Source organism: Gossypium hirsutum, chromosome A04 (assembly GCF_007990345.1).
Source record: "Gossypium hirsutum isolate 1008001.06 chromosome A04, Gossypium_hirsutum_v2.1, whole genome shotgun sequence".
In the NCBI taxonomy this organism is placed as follows: domain Eukaryota; kingdom Viridiplantae; phylum Streptophyta; class Magnoliopsida; order Malvales; family Malvaceae; genus Gossypium; species Gossypium hirsutum.
In genome coordinates, this window is record NC_053427.1 from 81,930,713 (window position 1) to 81,950,632 (window position 19,920).

The following is a 19,920-nucleotide window of genomic DNA, read 5'->3' on the forward strand; positions in this document are numbered from 1 at the left end:
ATTATCAATTTAATACATTTCATGTTCATATGCAACAATTTCTATAATTTCATTATTATTATTTATAGTTTATTCAAAGTTATCTATTTGAGTCATAGTCACTAAATTATTTATAACTCAAGCTACGGACCTCCAAATTAAGATCCGTTAATTTTCACTGAAACTAGACTCATATATCTTATTACCATAAAATTTTAAGAATTTTTGGTTTATACAATAAGTACAGTTTATTCTTTAAAGTCACGCCTATTCTACTGTCTGACAGTTCTGACCCTTCTTCACTAAAAATTAATTATCTCTTCATACAGGATTTAAATGATGTTCTTGTTTGTTTCTCTTAAAAATAGACTCATTCAGGATTTTATACATATAAATTTAAGCTCTTAATTATTTTTCTTCAATTTTTTAAGATTTTTCACAGTCAGAACAGGGGAACCCGAATTCATTCTGACCTTGTCTCACAAAATTCATTATATCTCAAAATTTACAAATCAATTGCTTACACTATTTATTCTATGAGAAACTAAACTCAATAAGCTTTAATTCCATATTTTGTTCATCTTCTAATTCAATTTCTACAATTTATGGTGATTTTTCAAATTTAGTCTACTGCTGCTGTCCAAACTGTTTTTGTGCAAACTGTTTATTACCATTTTTCCCCTAAGCTTTTAATAAATGATAATTTCGTCCCAACTCAATTAGCCTCTCAATTGAGCTGATTTTTTTAAATTAACAATTTATTCTATCACCTTAAACTAGTTTACAACCTTTAAGAATCATAATTTCAGCAATAGAATTTAATTCCAAGTATTTTCACAATTAGGTCCTAAAAATCAATTTCTATTGAAATTACCTAATAAAATCATCTCATAAACAAATTAAAGCTTTAATTTCATTCATTTCATCATAAACTTACAGCACTCAACCATGGTGACTTTCAATTTCATCCATGAATCCAAAAACTAATGAATTTAATAGTAGGACCTAGTTGTAAAAGTCTTAGAAACACAAAAATTACAAGATAAAGGCAAGGATTAACTCACTTGGTGCAAAAATTATGAAATACCAGCTTAGAGAACCCTCCTATGGCGTTTTTAGCTGCTGTAATTGAAGAGAAATGAAGAGAAATCTAGATATTTTCTATTTAGTCCTAGTTTTATTTAGTTAATTTTGCAATATTCCAATTTTGCCCTTAATTTATCAATTTTCCTGCTGATTTCATGCCCTTGCCGTCCAGCCATAATAAATTTTAGGTCTAATTTCATTTTAAATCCTTTCTCATTAGACTCTTAAGCTATTTAATCTTTCTAGCAACTTTTACACCTATTACAATTTAGTCCTTTTCATTTAATTGACTACCCAAACATTAAAATTTCCTAACGAAATTTTAATACCACATTACTAACATTTCATAAATATTTATAAAATTATTTTCAACTTGGTTGTATGAGATAAAGGTCCCGATACCTTTTTTTACCCAATTTCTTCAATAATTTCTTCAATAATTTCTTTTTCTAACTAACCACTAAATCGGTAAAATTTTTCTATCAATATTTTCATACGATTTTCCTATCATATCAATTTTCATGCAAAAATATTGAAATAAATTTCTCTTTAAATCGGATTTGTGGTTACGAAACCACTATTCCGATAACCTTGAATTTAGGCCATTACAGAAATTATACAATTCACATATACAATATTTAATTCAAACATATAAATGTACACAATTTAGTTACTCAAACTTACCTCGACAATGTTTGTGTTCGTAGGCTACTAATCCTATACTTTTTGTTTTCCTCAATCCAATTTCGTACTAGGTCTATCCGGATCTATATGAGTAAATTTAACATCAATTTAATACATTTCATATTTAATTCAATCAAATTCACATCTTAGGCAAAAGTATCATTTTGCCCCTATACTTCTAATTATTTTCAATTTCGTCTCTAGGTTCGAAAAATGAAATTCATGCAGTTTATAACCTTATTCCAAGCCCAACCAATTTTTACATATACCAATAACAGTCCATATATTTCATAAAAATTAGAATTTTTCCATGAATCATAATTTCATGAAAATTTCCTTTACAAAAGTTGTTTATCTATCAATAACCTTTCCATTTTTACCATAAGACTTCATAATTCATGCATATTCATCCATGGAAAAACTTTAATACTTTGATAACTTTACAAATTAATCCCTAAAATAGCTAGATTAGGTTATTACGATACCGAAAATATAAAAATTATTAAAAATGGGACAAGATTGCTTACCTAATTAAGCCAAAAAAGCTTGCTTGAGTTTTTTTTCTCTTAGTTAGGGTTTTCATGTATTTTTAATTTGGGGAAGATGATGAAATAAGATGATATTAGATTCTTATCATCTTTAATAATTTTAATTTCCAATTAAGTCCATTTCTTTATTTAATTTTCCATGGATAAATCATCACACTTATCTACTAACTCCTCTTAATAGTCTATTTGCTACATAAGGACCTCAAGTTTTGAATTTCATAGATATTTAATACTTATAGCTACTAGAACTCAACTTTTTCATTTTATGCATTTTGATCTTTTCTATCAAATTAAGCATGTAATTAGTAAAATTTTCATAACGAAGTTTTCATACGTCTTTCCTATCATAATGCAGATCATGCAATAATATTAAAATAATTTTCCTTTCGGGCTCGAATTTGTTGTTCTGAAACCACTATTTCGATTTCACTGAGAACGAGCTATTATAATATGTTTAGTTTCAAAAGTAGTTGTTGATCACTTTTCCAGTTTCTTTTCAACTATATTTATCTGATTATTGTTCTTTAGATTCCTTTAGCATTCTTTGCTTTAAAACAATTTCTATATCATAAATCACTATAATTTGTTTCAACATTTTAAAAGCTTTCTTTATAATTTGGTTTGACTAATTTTGTATGTTTTTTTCAATGCAAGTTCTCTCCCACAGCTAATTGGTCATATCTTGTTGAAAATTTCCAAGTTGAAAATTTTGAAGTCTCCAATTGACAGACACAGAAGATGTGGATAAAAGGGGGGCATTCAGTATAAGTCTCAATATGGCTAATATGTGGTTACAAGTTTATGGTTTACCGTTGAAGTGGTATAACTCAATTATTAACTTATTGATCATATGTTTACCTTAAAACCTAACAACCCTATTTGTAATATGTGAATTGGCAGTGATTTATTGTGAATCAATTGTAAAAGAAACAGATTGCGTCAAAAAATTTCACATTCGAGTGGGATATTGATGTTACAAGACCCTTAATGTGGTCTCATTTAATGGACCCTGATGGAAACCCCATTTGGGGTCTCTGTAAAATATGAGCTTTTGTCTCTGTTTTGCTACTGTGTTTTCTATTGCCAACAAACCAGAAAATACCGGCACTTTTATAACTATTCTATACAACCAAAGACAAATACCTTTTTTTTTTACCTTGGAAAATTCAGTCTAAAATTGAATACTACACCAGGCCTGACGAAATGTCATCTCATATCATATCCCCTTGTTTCAAACTCCAACTAATGGCGGCCAAGGAATCTCTATGGGGACTCAACACAAGTCTGTAAAATGTAAATCCATTACTCAAATTATAAAAGTGTACTCAAACAACATTTTGTAAACAAAACCATCACTCTACTAATCATATGAACAAGGCTAAGAAGTGTTGATATATACCTGAATATTTTACGAGTTAATCAGATTTTTTTCCCAGTAACAATCTGGAAGATTTGTAGACCCCTGCTAAATGCTTCATTAAATAAGATCCTTGTCTGCATTGATTGAAATCCAGGCATCCATGACAAACATGCCACGGGGGCCATAACAATCACCCCAAACAGTATATCATATAGTCGAGCCACATACACAACAGATTCCCAATGCCTTGTAGACTGCAGAAAAGGCCGAATCACTTGGGCGATCGATATAAGTCCCCAGCCAGTGGGAATAAAAGCGAATAAACTGGTGAAGATGTCAATAAATTTGAAGGAAGTAAACTCAAGCAGTGCAATTATAACGAGTACTCCAAAAAAAATGACCAGGAACTGAACCAGCCGAAAGTAGATATGGTCATTAGCTGCATATTTACCCCGAGCATATGAGATCACCATATAGATTATAAATGCCACAAAAATGTAGCTCCAGGACAGCAAGTATACATAAATACTGGTACTATTCGTATTAATTCCCAGTTGATATACCATTCCATACTGGAAAAAGAAAAACCGAAGATCTAGAACTATCTCTAGTATCTTTCCCCAGAGGCCAGTTGTTCTTAGATGATCTTGCTCCTCGTACCACCATCGCTCCCAGCTCTGTTCAGCCTTTGCAAAGACACCACCACGGTACCATATCCAGTTCATAAATTCATCAAAGTCATCAACAGTCTTTAACCAATCAAAACCAGAAGGATTGAATACAAAAGGTGCCATTATCCATGAGAGGACCAGAAACCAACTTGAGATAGTCATAGCTATATAAACAAATGTGTCCTTTGCAACAGGGCTGCGAGATGCATAAACAGTAAGTATGAGCCCAAGCTCAATGGCCTTTATGAAGTGGCTGCGAGCATACAATCTGTAATTTTCTGCAAAGCTCTTGTGCTGCACAACAAAACCACGGCCAGTTCCCCGATACTTGGCACCACCATGAAGGACAGTCCGACCAAAGAAGTGAGTACGGGTTCCCATAGAGAATGTGTAGAAAACTGATGAAAGCTGAAGTTGCATTGTCAAAAAATCCCAGATAGCTTGAAGGAATCCATGCTCAAGGGAATTCTCCACTATCATCGGAAGGGCAGTGAAAATACCAAGTTGGATGACGAACTGTTGATTCAAGATGGCACTAAGTGCTTTATTGGTGTTGTTGTTGCTTGCCAAGGCAGCGATCTCAACACCACTGAGAGCAAGATAAAGTCTGCCCCACAAAAAAACATATACAGTAAGAATAACCATCAGTGTATTGACAAAAAATCCTACAGTGGTATAAAAGAAGGATAACATCCGGAAGAAGTCCAATCTGTGACCCAGTCGATAAACATCTCTACTGAGAACTTGCTCACCATTCCCACTAGCAACCTTGGCTTCAAACATCGAAATTTGATTCAACCCAACATCCCTTCCCTTCCCAACCTGGATGTATTCATGATGTGAGACATTTCCTCCTCGCAAAGTACAATTAAAGCCAGCAAAAATGTCCTCACTAATATTAACCACTCTGGAAGCTTTACTGATCCCACCCCGAGTCAAAAACCAAAACCTGTCAAAGACATCCGGATGGCCATAATGCATACGAATCTTCAGAGGATTTGCCAAGACACGCTGTCCTAAAGTGACGAAACTTGTTTCTTGAGCTGACATAAACCAAGCAAGTGATGAAACAGAACCGGTAAAAATGTGTTCCCTGACTCCGAGTATGGTGGGCTTTCGTATACCACAGTAGTGCTTGTATTCCTCCAAGAGATTGCGCATTTTCAGTGCCTCCTCAAAGTAATTGTCTTGGTTCATATCAATAGTTTGAACAGCATCACCACGGGTGAAGATGACGGCATGGTTTTGATTCTCTGGTTTGCCCTCTCCAAGCTTCAATGGACCAGGCAATTGGACACGATAGATTTCCACCTCCTTCTGTAATTGCTGATCATACTTCACAAGAACAGAGTAATACTCCTTCTCATCCCTCCCAACTGAAACCTCATCAACATAGGCAACTCGAAGAGCTTCATTGTGTTTCATCAGATACAAGATTTCCTCAGCATGTGGATCTTTTTTGTCCTTTTGAGCCCCATATATTTGACAGGCAACCACATATGTGAATTTCATCAAAGAGGCGCCTTTTTCATGGCCTTTAAATAGCAGATTCAGAGAACTACTTGCTCCACCTAAACTCCTGGTAGAAGGTGACATATTAGAGTTGAAACCATCCAAACCAACATCTTCCCTCACAGAACTAAGTTCTCGTATCCCTTCTCTAATATCCATCTCCGAAGCAGAATCAAGGAAGGCCAGCATCTTTAGAGCTCTATAATAGTACATCATTCCTCTGACAGTTCGGGAAAGTGTCTGACCTCTGTAAGATGCCCAGACCCTCAAATCTCTCAGCCTGGTTGTCCATATCTCATCATCCTTTACCATTCCTTCTCGTCGAATTCTTTCCATGAAATTTTTCCAATCATCATCATATATGGTCTGCAAATAATATAGGATAGAAATCCCATCTTCGTTCTCAGTCCGAAGTTGTTCTTTGCTATAGAGAACTTCTTCATTATAATAAGGGGTGAGGACACTAAAAGCCATCATCTTCTCTACTTGAGGAGCATGAGGGATATTCATGAAAAGTGAATTGCTAAAAAATGCAATTCGCCGTCTAGCCTCAAGATTAACTGGAATATTTTGCATGGAATCCCTGGAAGTAAGAATTGTATGCAAGCGCCTAACCTGCCGATAGAACCTCTCATCATTGGGGTCAGGCAACTTAACAGCTTTTTCAAACAGTAATCCTGCCATGGCAGCAAGGTCACAAGGTGCCAATCCATCCTCCCTAAGTTGTTCAGTGGTCCTCTGGTCTTTGAAAAAATCACGAACAACAATTTCATACAGGGCCTGCAAAATATACACCACTTGGCTTGCATCTTTCTTGGGCTTGGTTAATATCTCAACAAGTTGTATCAACTTCAAATGAATCTGGGGTAGAGAAGCCATTTTGAATGTCTTGGTAAACTTCTGAATCTCAATAGAATGATCAATTTCATGAAATAGAACAGCAAAAATGGAATGCTCCTCAGACCTGGCATTGAGGATTTCAAGCATCATGTGCTTGATACTGTCATAAGCTTCAATCACAGCACAACGCCTGTACTCGTTCTTGCTGATTTTATGCCAGAGCCACTTATCAGGGGCATCTACCAACTCTTTTGCCTGGCTAAGAGCAAGCAACAGCTCATTGCATAGCAAAAAACAAGGCCAGCGAATAACTCTAATATTCCAATAATTGTGGGGCAACTCTAGTAGTTCAACTTCAGCATCAGAGACAATATCTTCTTCCCTGAAAATGTTAATTATCTCATTCCATACTAGAGCAAACTTTCGAGCCTCAACCTGGTTTGACTCGAGCTTCCTGTAAGGTTGCCCCAGCCCATATCTCAGCTTCAACCTACTAATAGCATCATTAAACTTGCTCTTAAATGTTGGTCTAGCATCCAATAATTGTTCTTCTGGCATCAGATTGAACTGCATTGCACTGGCAAAGAACTGAAACCTAAGCTTTAACTGTTGGATGTTTCTAATCTCACCTAAATGCTGCAATAACCCCACTCCTGCTCCCACAAAGGAGGAATAAATTGAATACCAAATTTGGATGTCCATCAAGTAAATAAACACCACAGGCAGCCACAACAAACCAACAGCCAACTTAATATTGCCACCAGGCCACTCATAATCCACATTATTAAGGCCCAACAACTGTTTGGTCGGTTTAATCATGGGTTTAATCTGTAAGAAATAACTAAATGCAAATTTTGTAGCTAAGACCAATACCCAGAACAGAGTATACTTAATAGTATCAACTAGCCCTTCCCTCAATCCCCGACCAACAAAACTCTTACTCTGAAACCACCATGTCAACAAGTAAAATATTTTCCAATTGGTCTCCTCTATAAAGTTCCTAACCCAAGGAAGAACAAATAAAGCTAATGCCAATAACTCTGGCAAGACATAAACACATGCAACTAGTAGAAAAAAGACCACCCTCTTACCAGCCTCAACACTCCACCTTCTATCATAGTTCCTCTGCGACCAGATCTTTACATAACAAGCGGTAAAAGTCACGATCCAGCCAGCAGCAACAACTGCTTTTAACACCATCCTAAAGCCAAGCCCGCAGGTGTCTCTCGAAACACGGCTATATTGCATCCCTACATCTAATATAGCCTGTAAAAGTCTCATCCCACTCCAAGTAATAAATACTGTCAAAACCTTAACTCTAACATTGTTACTTGTCAATGCTTGCCATGGATACCCCTTCTCTTCCCACGCTACAATAATGGCAGCTTGAAGAAACAAAAACAGCATCACCCAAAGCCTATCAAAACTCCTGTAAAGATTCCAAAATGACCTTTGCTCAACGAAACCAGTTTTCCTAACATGTTTACTTCTACTGGAAGTAACAAAAAATTTGCTGCCCACGTCAAGCGGCCAGTTGAGTTTCTTAAAACATCTCTTACTCCAAAAATACTCATTCAAATCATCATAATTCCTCCAAGCAGTATGTGGCGCCGTTCCATTCTTGCTATTGTCAACTTCCGCCTTTACAGTCTCGTATATCGGCTTTACCACGCAGTGCAAAAATGCATTTTCTCCCGATAACGACGGCATAACAGGCTGGCCAGTGTTTTCGTCAATGTAATCTTCTAAAATCTTGTTTAATTCCATGGCCATGTGATGGAATATATAGCAGATACATTCAGGCATGAACCGGAGGTTTGCAGATTCGCCCCAGATCAACAAATAAAGCCCCACGTACAGTAATTCATGGCGGTGATCAGAGTTAGAGTGGCAGCTTTTGGAGATCCATACGTTTGATTTCTTTCCTAAATAAGAGCACCAGTTAGTGTAGTTCTTGAGGAGTTTTCGGCGGAACGTACGAAGTACACCGGCATCGAGAGTGTCAATATTCTCTGGCGGAGGGGATAGCCGCATCTGAGAGTTGGCCAAGTGGAGGACGAGGTGTTCCCTCTGGTTCTTGACGTTGTCGTGCTGGAAACAGAAGAAGAGAGCTAGCCAGTCCAGGAGGTCCATAGCAGGATGCCATTGTCCATGAGGTGGTAGTCGTAGATCTCCAACCACGCGTAGAGCAGAAGCAACAGCTCGTACTTCGGGGAAACGGAGAGAAGGATGGTCGGCGAGGAGGTTGTGGACAGGTATTATGTTGTATGGTTCATCTTTAGGTGGAGTGGTCCGGGTCCGACCCGACTTAGACCCGGGGAGGTAACGGCGAGGCATTCTATCAAATAAAAAATGGAAATTTTGAAATTAGAGTTTGGAGATTCAGTTGCAGGAGAAAAGGTGGCAACTTCAGTTTTTTCTTTTCCTTTTATTGAAAAGGGTAATAGATCTTAAATATGCGTATTAAGCGGCTTTCTAAAGCTTTTTTTTAAAATTCATTTAATATAATTTGAGTAAATTATAAGTTACATTTAATTCATTTGATTGTTTTAAAAATCATTTAATAGTTTCTTTGTTTGTTTAGAGAAGTTGGATTATATGGAAATGACCAGTGCTGGTTTAATGTTGTAAGAATAAATTTAGACGCACATATTTCTTTTTTAAATTTAAACGCACTTAATTTTAAACTAACAAAATTTGAGATAAACTATCGTGTCAAATTGTATTTTGTTTATTTTATTCAAAAATAAGTAAATTAGTCCCTGTATATTATATCAAAGAGTAAATTTATCCATTTCTACTATTAAAAACTAGTTCATGTGCATTAGTATGATGTACACGTTGCATGCATCGTATCACTATCCGGTTATTCCATCAGCCACACCATTTTTTTTACAATACAAATAGATGAAATTTTTAACAAAATAACCAATTTACTATTTAATCTAACTCTTAGTACAAAAACTTTTATAGTACTTTTACCGAAATTTTGAATATAAATTATAATACTTAAATTGCTCTTAATCCATAAAAGACGAACATATAATGTGGTCAAGCCTCAAATCTATTTGAATTCACAGCGAAAAATTTAATATTTAATACGTTAAATACATTATAATCATAAAAAATACAAGTAGAATTTCATCGTTTATATCTTTTATCAATTTAACACTTTTTTTTTATTTTTTAAATTAAATTTAATCATTAATATTTAAAAAAAATTAAATTATTTTTTTTTAAAAATATTGACTAAAACATTAAATTTTTAATTTGGTTAGCATGACAATCTATATAATAATTCCCATGTGCTTCATATTAATATGACACTATTTATTTTACATGTCATATAAAAAGAATTTAAATATTATATATTCAAGATAAAAATTCACAAAAATTAATATGAGATAACATTTCTATTTTTAAACTCTTTCATGATAATAAAAATAAAGGTACTTTCGGTTATGGGTGTATTTTCAGATATTGAACTGCAAACACACTTTCCTAAAAGGGGAAATTGAAAGGGACACCCCTTTTTCAATTGCCTTAAACCAAAATATACAAAAATTCCAATTTTGAAGGTGAAGAAGACGTCAAGCAAACTACAAATTATTTCACAATGGTCCTACCTTCATCTTTTATTCTTATTTATATTTATTTATTTATTTAATCCTAATATTTTGAATCTATATAACAACACAGATTGTGTTTATTCATAAATCAAAATCAGCAAATATTTTTAAAGGTGTCGAAATTAAATTTTAATTTTTAATTGGTTAAATAATTAAATTAAAATTTTATTATTTTTTAAGAAATTAAATTGTAATTTTATCTTTAATATTTTAAAATTTTAAAATTTCTAAAAAGTTTAGATGAACAATTTTTCATTTTAAGGGGCGAGTCCTGTGAGCTCCTCTAAATACCCCACTGAAGCTAATGCTAAGCAAAGGTAAATTCATCATATTCTTAATGTGCAAGACAAACAATTTCACCACATAACATATAATATTGGTCTCTACAAACAAAACAATAAAAGGAAATAGAGGGAGGGAGGGAGGGAGAGAGAGAGAGAGAGAGAGAGAAAGGGAGAGGGACAGCGAGCGAGAGAGAGAGAGAGAGAGATTAGGTAGGTCAATTGGGGTGCCTCGGTACAACCAGGGCGTGACCAATTGGTCACATTAGCAGTAGACATTAGGTAGGTCAATTGGTCATGCCTAGCTTACCAAAGCATATTTTCTTTTTCTTTTTTTTTCTTTTTTTTTCCTAATAGGCCTTACTTAAAACAAAAATAAGCAGTTTGATACACCAATGACACCAATTTTGTTTTCATTTTTTCTTTCACCGTGTATACCTGTATCTTCACAAGTATTTTTAGAAATACAGACCAGCGTTACTTGACACAATAGAGGCACCAATAAGTAAATATTTTCTAAAAACGTCATGATTGCTTAGTGATTAGATAAAAAGTGGGTTGGTGCCGCCAATATATCAAGCGACACCAGAAGGCACAGTAACAAACACCCCATTTTCGTAATTAATTTATCTTCATCCCATTTTTGTATTTAATTAATTTTTTAATAATATTTTTATAAAAAAATCCTTTATTTTGTTTTTCAAAGCCATGATTATCTCTAAATACTTTTGAATTTAGATTCTTTTAAAGTGTCAGTTTAAGTGGAGGCCCAATTTGATTTGCAACTTACATGTTTTAAAGGCTCAATTCAAAATTTCAAGCCCACTTTTAAAAATGGCAAGTCCATTTGGTTTAAGCCCATTTCATTTTTTATTTGGTCCAAAACCCTTTTTTAACCCATTCTTCAGAGCTCGATAGCCCAACTTGTTTTTCAATTGTGGCCATTGTTTTTGAATCGTAGTCTTTCTTGGCCGTTTAACACTTATAGAAGCCAGTGTGACTAATAAAAATCATCACAACAGCTTCAGCCTGCTAATAACATCATGAAACTTGCTCTTAAATGTTGGTTTGGCATCCAATAACTATTATTCTGGAATCAGATTGAACTGCATTGCACTGGCAAAGAACTGAAACCTAAGCTTTAACTGTTGGATGTTTCTAATCTCACCTAAATGCTGCAATAACCCCATTCCTGCTCCCACAAAGGAGGAATAAATTGAATACCAAATTTGAATGTCCAACAAGTAAATAAACACTACAGGCCACTCATAATCCACATTGTTAAGACCCAACAATTGTTTGGTTAGTTTAATCATGGGCTTAATCAACAAGAAATAACTAAATGAAAATTTCGTAGCTAAGACCAATACCGAGAGCAGAGTATACTTAATATTATCAACTAGCCCTTCCCTCAATCTCCGACCAACAAAACTCTTACACTGAAACCACCATGTCAACAAGTAAAATATTTTCCAATTGGTCTCATCTATAAAGTTCCTAACCCAAGGAAGAACAAATAAAGCTAATGCCAATAACTCTGGCAAGACATAAACACATGCAACTAGTAGAAAAAAGACCACCCTCTTACCAGCCTCAGCACTCCACCTTCTATCATGGCTCCTCTGCGGCCTGATCCTTACATAACAAGCAGCAAAAGTCAAGATCCAGCCAGCAGCAAGAATTTCTTTTAACACCATCCTAAAGCCAAGCCCGCAGGTGTCTCTCGAAACACGGCTATACTGCATCCCTATATCTAATATATCCTGTATGTAACACCCCTATCCGTATCAATCGTCGGAACAAGGTTTCGGGGCATTACCAGACTTACATCACAAACAATCATACAATTCCCAGTTATATATTTGCGTCCAAATTAAAACCATTTGCAATTAATCATAAAGTTCCTAATACGAGCCTACAAGGCTCAAAACATGCTTTGGAAGTGGTTCGAGACGAAACCGAGAACTTTAGAAATTTTTCCACTATACAGAGGTCACACACCCATACGAATATGGGACACGCCCGTGTGGGCAGGTCGTGTGGTCACACACGCCTGTGTCTCTACAACGTGTAACTCTCTAACTTGTAACTAATGAATAAATTGAGATCACATGGCCAAGTCAAATGCCCGTGTGCTAGGTCGTGTGGTTAATTAATTCAAATCGAATTAGGTGCAGGTTTCACACGGCCAAGACACACGCCCGTGTTCTAGGTCGTGTGGCATACACGGCTGAGACACATACCCGCGTGGACAAAATGAAGCCATTTCCTAGCTTCATTTCTCACCCAAAAACCTTCACATAAAACACTCAACCAATTCCAACGATTTCAAGCATTCAAATTTGGCAATTCCATCATTTATCAAGGCATACCATTTCATGGATACATGGTTACAAACTCATCTTAGCTTAACTTAGGCATTTACAACATTTGATCACATGAACTTAGCATAACACATGTATATATATATCATAATAGCTTACTAAATCATACCCAAAATGAACCATCACTAGCTATTCCAATGGCTAGGTTACAAAATAACATTTCAAGCCACTATTGACCAAGTTTCCCTATACATGCCATTATACCAAAATGATTTCACTAAATATACCAAAAACGCTAGACGATAGTGTGACGGTGCTCCAACTATCTTCCAACCTTCACGAGCTTCCGAGTACTATAAAACAAGGAAAAATAAAAGGAGTAAACATTACATGGTTAGTAAGTTCGTATAAAGAAAATTAAATTTACCAATCTTGATTATTAAATCTAAACATACAATATCGTGTTTCTATCCTTTTGACTAAATTTTCCTAAGCACATACATTCAATCAAACATATTAGTCACTAAAATCTTCATATAAATCAAATAACATAGATGAGCTCATCAAGCAATATTCTTTCAAGTCATTACCAATTCATCTCAAAGTTCTTGTGCCATGTCAAGAGTTTTATATCCGTTGAATCGTTGAACTCCAATGAATGCTCAAATAGTACACTCGAAGTGTACGATTCAAAAATTCATCAATTTCTTATTCAGAGATATCCCTTAGGGCACTTAACCAAGAAACACTCTTTCGAGTCACGTATCGTTCAACAGGATTACCAGTCCAGGCTAAATCTTTTATATAACGTATACTCAAAGGCTCGATTAGGGTTATCAATCCAGGCTAAACCCTAATCTTAACGCATACTCGAGAGGTATTATATTAGGATTACCCTTCTAGGCTAAATCCTTAATATGACAAGGTCATTGGGATTACTCGTACGAGCTAAATCCCGTCCGCAACAAATACAGGACCCTACTTGTTTCGGGAAAGCACACACAATCATCAGAATTCAACATCCAATCGGGACTAACCCCTTTATCACCATTTCAAGCTTATTTTCATTTTTCGTCACAGCATACAAGGGAAGCACATCAACATAAATCACATTACATGCAATACAACAATTAATTAACATAATTACAAGTCCGATTAAGTTACACGAACTTACATCGACACCTGTTCGCATAAAAGATTACTATTCTGAAATCTTTTCTTTTCCTCGATCTAGCCTCGAGTTTGTGTTTTTTGGATCTATATAAATGAATTTAATCATCAATTTCATACATTTCATACATTAACGAACTCAATTTACATCCTAGGCAAAATTACCATTTTGCTCTTAACTTTTCCAAAAATTCTAATTTTGTCCTTAGGCTCGGAAAATGAAACTTGTGCAAATTACTCCCTATTCCAAGCCTAACCAAAGCCCTATTACAAATTTTAAAGCACATGTATAGCTAAAATTTTAGAATTTCTTCAAATTTTACAACTTTTCATTTTAGTCCCTAATCAAGTTTTCAATAAAATTACCTTATAAAAGTTGTTCATCTAAAAATAATCTTTCATTTTCTACCCTCAAACATCGAAATAAAAACATATTCATCATGGGTAAAATTTTAGCATTTGTCTTTCTTTCAAATTAATCCTTGAAATAGCTAAATCAAGTTACAATGATCTCAAAAATATAAAAATCGTTAAAAACGGGACAAGAACGGACTTACAATCAAGCTTGAAAGCTTGGCCAAAACCCTAGCTATGGAGACTCTTCAAATTCAGCTAATGGGGGACTAAATTGAGAAGATGGTTACTTTTATCTGATTTATTTTGTTTTTATTTACCAAATGACCAAAATGCCCTTAATGAAAAACCTTCAAAATTTTCCTAGTCATGTCCATTTTTGTTCATTATGAAGTATAACAGTCTAATTACCATTTAAAGACCTTCAATTTAAAGTTTCATAACAATTAGACACCTTTAACTTATAGAATTCAAGTTTTGCATATATTGCAATTTAGTCCTTCTAATCAAATTGGACACTCAATCGATAAAATTTCTTAACGAAATTTTCACACAACTATTCTATCATATTTTAAACCTTAATGAAATAATAAAATAAATATTTTTACTTCGAATTTGTGGTCCCGAACCCACTGTTCTGATTTCACTTAAAAATGAATTGTTACAACTTTTCCCTTTTAGGGATTTTCGTTCTCGAAAATCTTACCAGTAAAAATATTCGAGTATTTCTTCCTCATAGTATCCTCCGATTCCCAAATAGCTTCCTCTATACCATGTTTTTGCCAAAAAATTTTACCAAGGCTACCTTTTTATTTCTTAACTCTTTTGTTTCCCGAGCTAAGATTTTGATTGGTTCCTCACCATATGTCATATCAGGCTGGACCTCTACCTCTGTCGGAGTGGTAACATGCGAAGGGTCAGATTGATACTGTCATAACATAGATACATGAAAAACATTATGAATCCGTTCGAGCTCTAGTGGTAAAGCTAACTGATATGCAACCAGTCCAATTTTTTCTATAATTTCATAGGGTCCAATGAATCATGGACTCAATTTCCCTTTATGACTGAATCAAAGTACTTTCTTCCAAGGTGACACTTTCAAGAATACCTTGTCACCAACCTAAAATTCTATTTCTTTTCTTTTCAAATCAGCATAAGACTTTTGTTGATCAGAGGCTGCTTTCAGGATGTCTCGAATTACCTTCACTTTTTCTTCGGTATCTCGGACCAAGTCAAATTCGTGTAGCGTTTTCTCACTGAGTTTTGTCCAATATAATGGAGTTCTACATTTGCGACCTTACAAGGCTTCATATGGTGCCATTTTAATACTATACTGATAACTGTTAATGTAAGCAAATTTAACAAGAGACAAATACCTTTCCCAATTACCTTCAAACTCAAATACACAACACCGAAGCGTATCTTCCAAGATCTATATTACCCATTCAGATTGACCATCTGTTTGGGGGTGAAATGCAATCCTAAAGTGTAACTGAATACCCAGAGCTTTTTGCAATTTGCTCCAGAATCAAGATGTAAACCGAGGATCTCTATTTGAGATGATGGAGACAAGCACTCCATGCAATCTAACTATCTCCAAAACATATAACTCAGCCAATCTATCCAAGAAAAAATCCATACATGCCAGGATAAAATGTGCAAAATTTGTTAACCAATCAACAATTACCCTAATGGCATCTTTCTTCTTTGGAGACAGGGGCAATCCCGTTACAAAGTCTATAGTAATTCTTTCTCATTTCCATTCTGGTATCGTAACCGGCTATAATAGTCCAGAAGGAAATTGATGTTCAGCTTTTACTTGTTGACATATCAAGCATTTAGATATAAACTTAGAAATATCTCGTTTCATTCCCAACCACCAGTACATCTTTTTCAGATCGTTATATATTTTATTACGACCAGGATAAATAGACATGTTACCGTTATGAGCTTCATTCAAGATCTTCTGTACTAGTTTTAAATATTTCGGTACACATACTCTGCCTCTGAATAACAAACAACCATCAGCCCCGATCTGAAATTCTGAGTCAGGAGTCGATTCGCTTTGTACCCGTCTTGCTTGCAACTTACTATCATTTTTCTGAGCTTCAGAGATCTGTTGCAAAAACATTGGTCTAGCTTTTAACTTATCTATGAGTGAACCATCATCAGACAATTATAATCAGGTATTCATTTCTCGCAAAGTATGCAAGGATTTTCTACTCAAGGTAACTACATTGGCCTTTCTTAGATGGTAGTCAATAACAAGATCATAATATTTCAATAACTCTAGCCATCTACGTTGTCTCAAATTCAAATCTTTCTGTGACATCAAATATTTCAAACTTTTATGATCAATGAATATATGACATTTTTCACCAAACAAGTAATGTCGCTAGATTTTCAATGTAAACATTATGGCTGCCAATTCAAGATCATGAGTCGGGTAGTTCTTTTCATATGGTTTTAGTTGTCGTGAGGTATAAGCTACCACTTTACCATCTTACATCAAAACACAACCTAAACCATGTAATGACGTATCACTGTAAACTGTAAATTTCTTACCCAATTCTGGCTAAACTAATACTAGAGCTTCTGTTAACAAAGCTTTTAATCTATCAAAATTCTGTAGGCATTTATTAGTCCACTCAAATTTCACATCTCTCTGCAACAATCGGGTCATCGGAGAAGCTATCATCGAAAAATTTTTACAAATCTCTAATAATAACCAACTAGTCCCAGAATACTTCAGACTTCAGACACATTCTTTGGTGGCTTCCAGTTAACAATGGCTAAAATTTTATTCGGTTCTACTCGGACACCTTCAGCAGACACTACATGCCCAAAGAAGCTAACTTCCCTTAGCCAACATTCACACTTACTGAATTTGGCGTACAGTTGTTTCTCTCGTAAAGTTTGCAACACTATTCTCAAATGCTCAGCATGCTCATTTTCTTTTCGAGAGTAAACCAAAATATCATCTATAAATACCACCACGAACCTGTCTAAATACTAGCTGAAATTTCTGTTCATCAAGTCCATAAACACTGCAGGTGCATTTGTCAAGCCAAATGGCATCACAAGAAACTCATAATGTCCATACCTGGTTCTAAAAGTTGTCTTTGGCACATTCGATTCTTTCACCCGTAGTTGGTAGTAACCAGAACGGAGATCAATCTTTGAAAATACAGTGAAACACTTTAACTGGTCTAACAAGTCATCAATACAAGGTAATGGATACTTGTTCTTTATTGTAACACTGTTAAGCTATCTGTAATCAATGTACAGCCTCAACGATCTATCTTTCTTCTTTACGAACAGAATCAATGCACCCTAAGGTGAGAAATTAGGTCGAGCAAAACCCTTGTCAATCAATTTTTGCAGTTGTACTTTCAACTCTTTCAACTCAATGGGAGTCATTCTGTAAGGTGCTATGGATATCGGTGTGGTTCCCAGAACAAGGTCTATAGAGAATTTCACTTCTCTATCCAGTGGCAAACCCGGTAATTCTTTTGGGAACACATCAGGAAATTCGCATACTACTGGCACTGATTGAATCTTTGACTCCGTTACTTTTGTATTCATCACATACATAAGATAATCATCATACCCCTTTCTGACATATTTCTATGCTGATATTGCTGAAATCACATTAGGTAATCCATCTAGTTTATCAGATTCAACATAAAGCAATTCTTTATTTTGGCATTTCAATACAATATATTTCTACTTACATTTTACCACTGCATCACATTGGGTTAACCAATCCATTACTAAGATCACAACAAACTCATCAAATGGCAATAACATTAAATCAACCAAAAAACAATAACCTTTTACCACCAATGGACAGTTCTTACAAACTTTTTCCACCATAACACACTGGCTCAGGGGGTTTGAAACTTTAACCACAAATTCAGTGAATTCAACAGGTAATTTTTTAACAGACACTAGGTTCGTGCATATATATAAATGTGTGGAACCAGGGTCAATCAATGTAGTAATATTAGTATCAAGTAGAGAAAATGTACCAGTAATGACATTTGACGCAGAGGCATCTTCTCTAGCACAAATAGCATATGTCCTCGCAGGTGCTCGTGCCTCAGATCTAGCTACGATATCCTTGGTAGTACCTCGACAACCACTAACATTATCGGGGTAACTGGGTGGTCTGTCTCTCGCAATAGGATTGCTCGGCTTTGGAGCTGGTTCTATCTCATTTTCAACTCTTTCGAGACAGTCCATAAGAAAATGGTCAAGTGAACCACATCTGAAACAAGCTCCACATCTAGACCGACATTCCCCATGATGAAATTTGTTATAATGTTTTCATTTCGATTTGGGATTTCTGACACTACCCACACTGGTTACAAATGGAGTTCAAGACCTCGAGTTAGATTGTTGAGAGCTCTCTCCCTTCAGAATATCTCCTAGAAGTGGTCACACTATCATAATACTTCTTTAATTTCTTAAAAGCAAATGATTATGACTTATTCATAGCTCTTTTTCCAGAAACCCGAGCCAGTCTTTCGGCTTGTTTCTTTTCTTTACTCAGTTCCTCAACTTTGTGTGCTCGGTCGGCTAACGCCGCGAATTCTCTTATCTCAAGAATTCGAATCAATAACTCGATATCTTCAATTAGCCCCTCTTTAAAATGTTTACACATTTCATCCTCGATTAAAACCCATTACTTGGCATACTTACTCAATCAAACAAATTCCTGTTCATATTTAGATACAGTTATGCTTCCCTGCTTGAGTTCCAGAAATTCTTTCTCTTTCTAATCCATGAACCTCTGACTAACATATTTCTTTCTAAATTCAGTCTGGAAGAATTCTCATGTGACATTCTCTCTCAGTACAACTGAGGTTATGGTATTCCACAAATGATAAGCCGTATCCTTCAGTAGAGATACTGCACATTTCAGGCACTCGGCAGGTGTGCAGAATAACTCATCAAAAGCCCCGATAGTGTTTACAAGCCAGAACTCGGCCCTTTCCGGATCATCATCTACAGTAATCCTAAATTCTTTCGCCCCATCTTTACGGATTTTATCTATCGAAGGTCTACCAATCCAAATAGGTTCAGCATCTTGTGGTACCTCAAGAATCTGTTTGGGAGCAGGTGGGGGAGGTCGTTGTATAGCAGGGCTTGTTCTCAAGTATTGAGTAAACCACTCATTCATCATTTGAAAGAAGGCTTGTTTTGCCTCTTCACTTCAACCTTCAGACACAGGCCTTTCACTACCAGACGCAGACGCGACTCTTTGCATTGAAGCTGAAACATTGCTCTCAACTCCCTCGGATTTAGCTCTAGCTCGGTTGAAAGACATTACTATATGAAGAACATATTTAAAATAATCAGGAGTCATCACACTATCACAATTTATATAATGGCATGTATAGTTAAACTCGTGTTTACTACGTCAAATCTGAGAATCAGCTAAATCGTAACTCTGATACCACTAAATGTAACACCT

At 35.3% G+C, this 19,920-nt stretch overlaps 1 protein-coding gene and 1 non-coding gene across 2 annotated transcripts; both read right to left on the reverse strand.

The window, feature by feature from the left end:
* Nucleotides 1–3,231: 3,231 nt before the first annotated feature.
* Nucleotides 3,232–9,120, reverse strand: LOC107898959 (callose synthase 12). The gene is made up of 2 exons (XM_041111514.1): nucleotides 3,697–9,120; nucleotides 3,232–3,581 (listed from the first exon to the last, which is right to left on the reverse strand). The coding sequence occupies exon 1, from the start codon at nucleotides 9,015–9,017 to the stop codon at nucleotides 3,717–3,719; it is 5,301 nt and encodes a 1,766-aa protein (XP_040967448.1). The 5' UTR covers nucleotides 9,018–9,120; the 3' UTR covers nucleotides 3,232–3,581; nucleotides 3,697–3,716.
* LOC121228817 (small nucleolar RNA J33) lies at nucleotides 5,987–6,067 on the reverse strand. Its single transcript, XR_005926393.1, has one exon. It is a non-coding gene; the product is annotated as a small nucleolar RNA J33 (small nucleolar RNA).
* Nucleotides 9,121–19,920: the final 10,800 nt, after the last annotated feature.

Coding starts and splice junctions, on each gene's coding strand:
- LOC107898959 (XM_041111514.1), bottom strand. CDS start 9,017: ATGCCTCGCCGTTACCTCCCCGGGTCTAAGTCGGGTCGGACCCGGACC.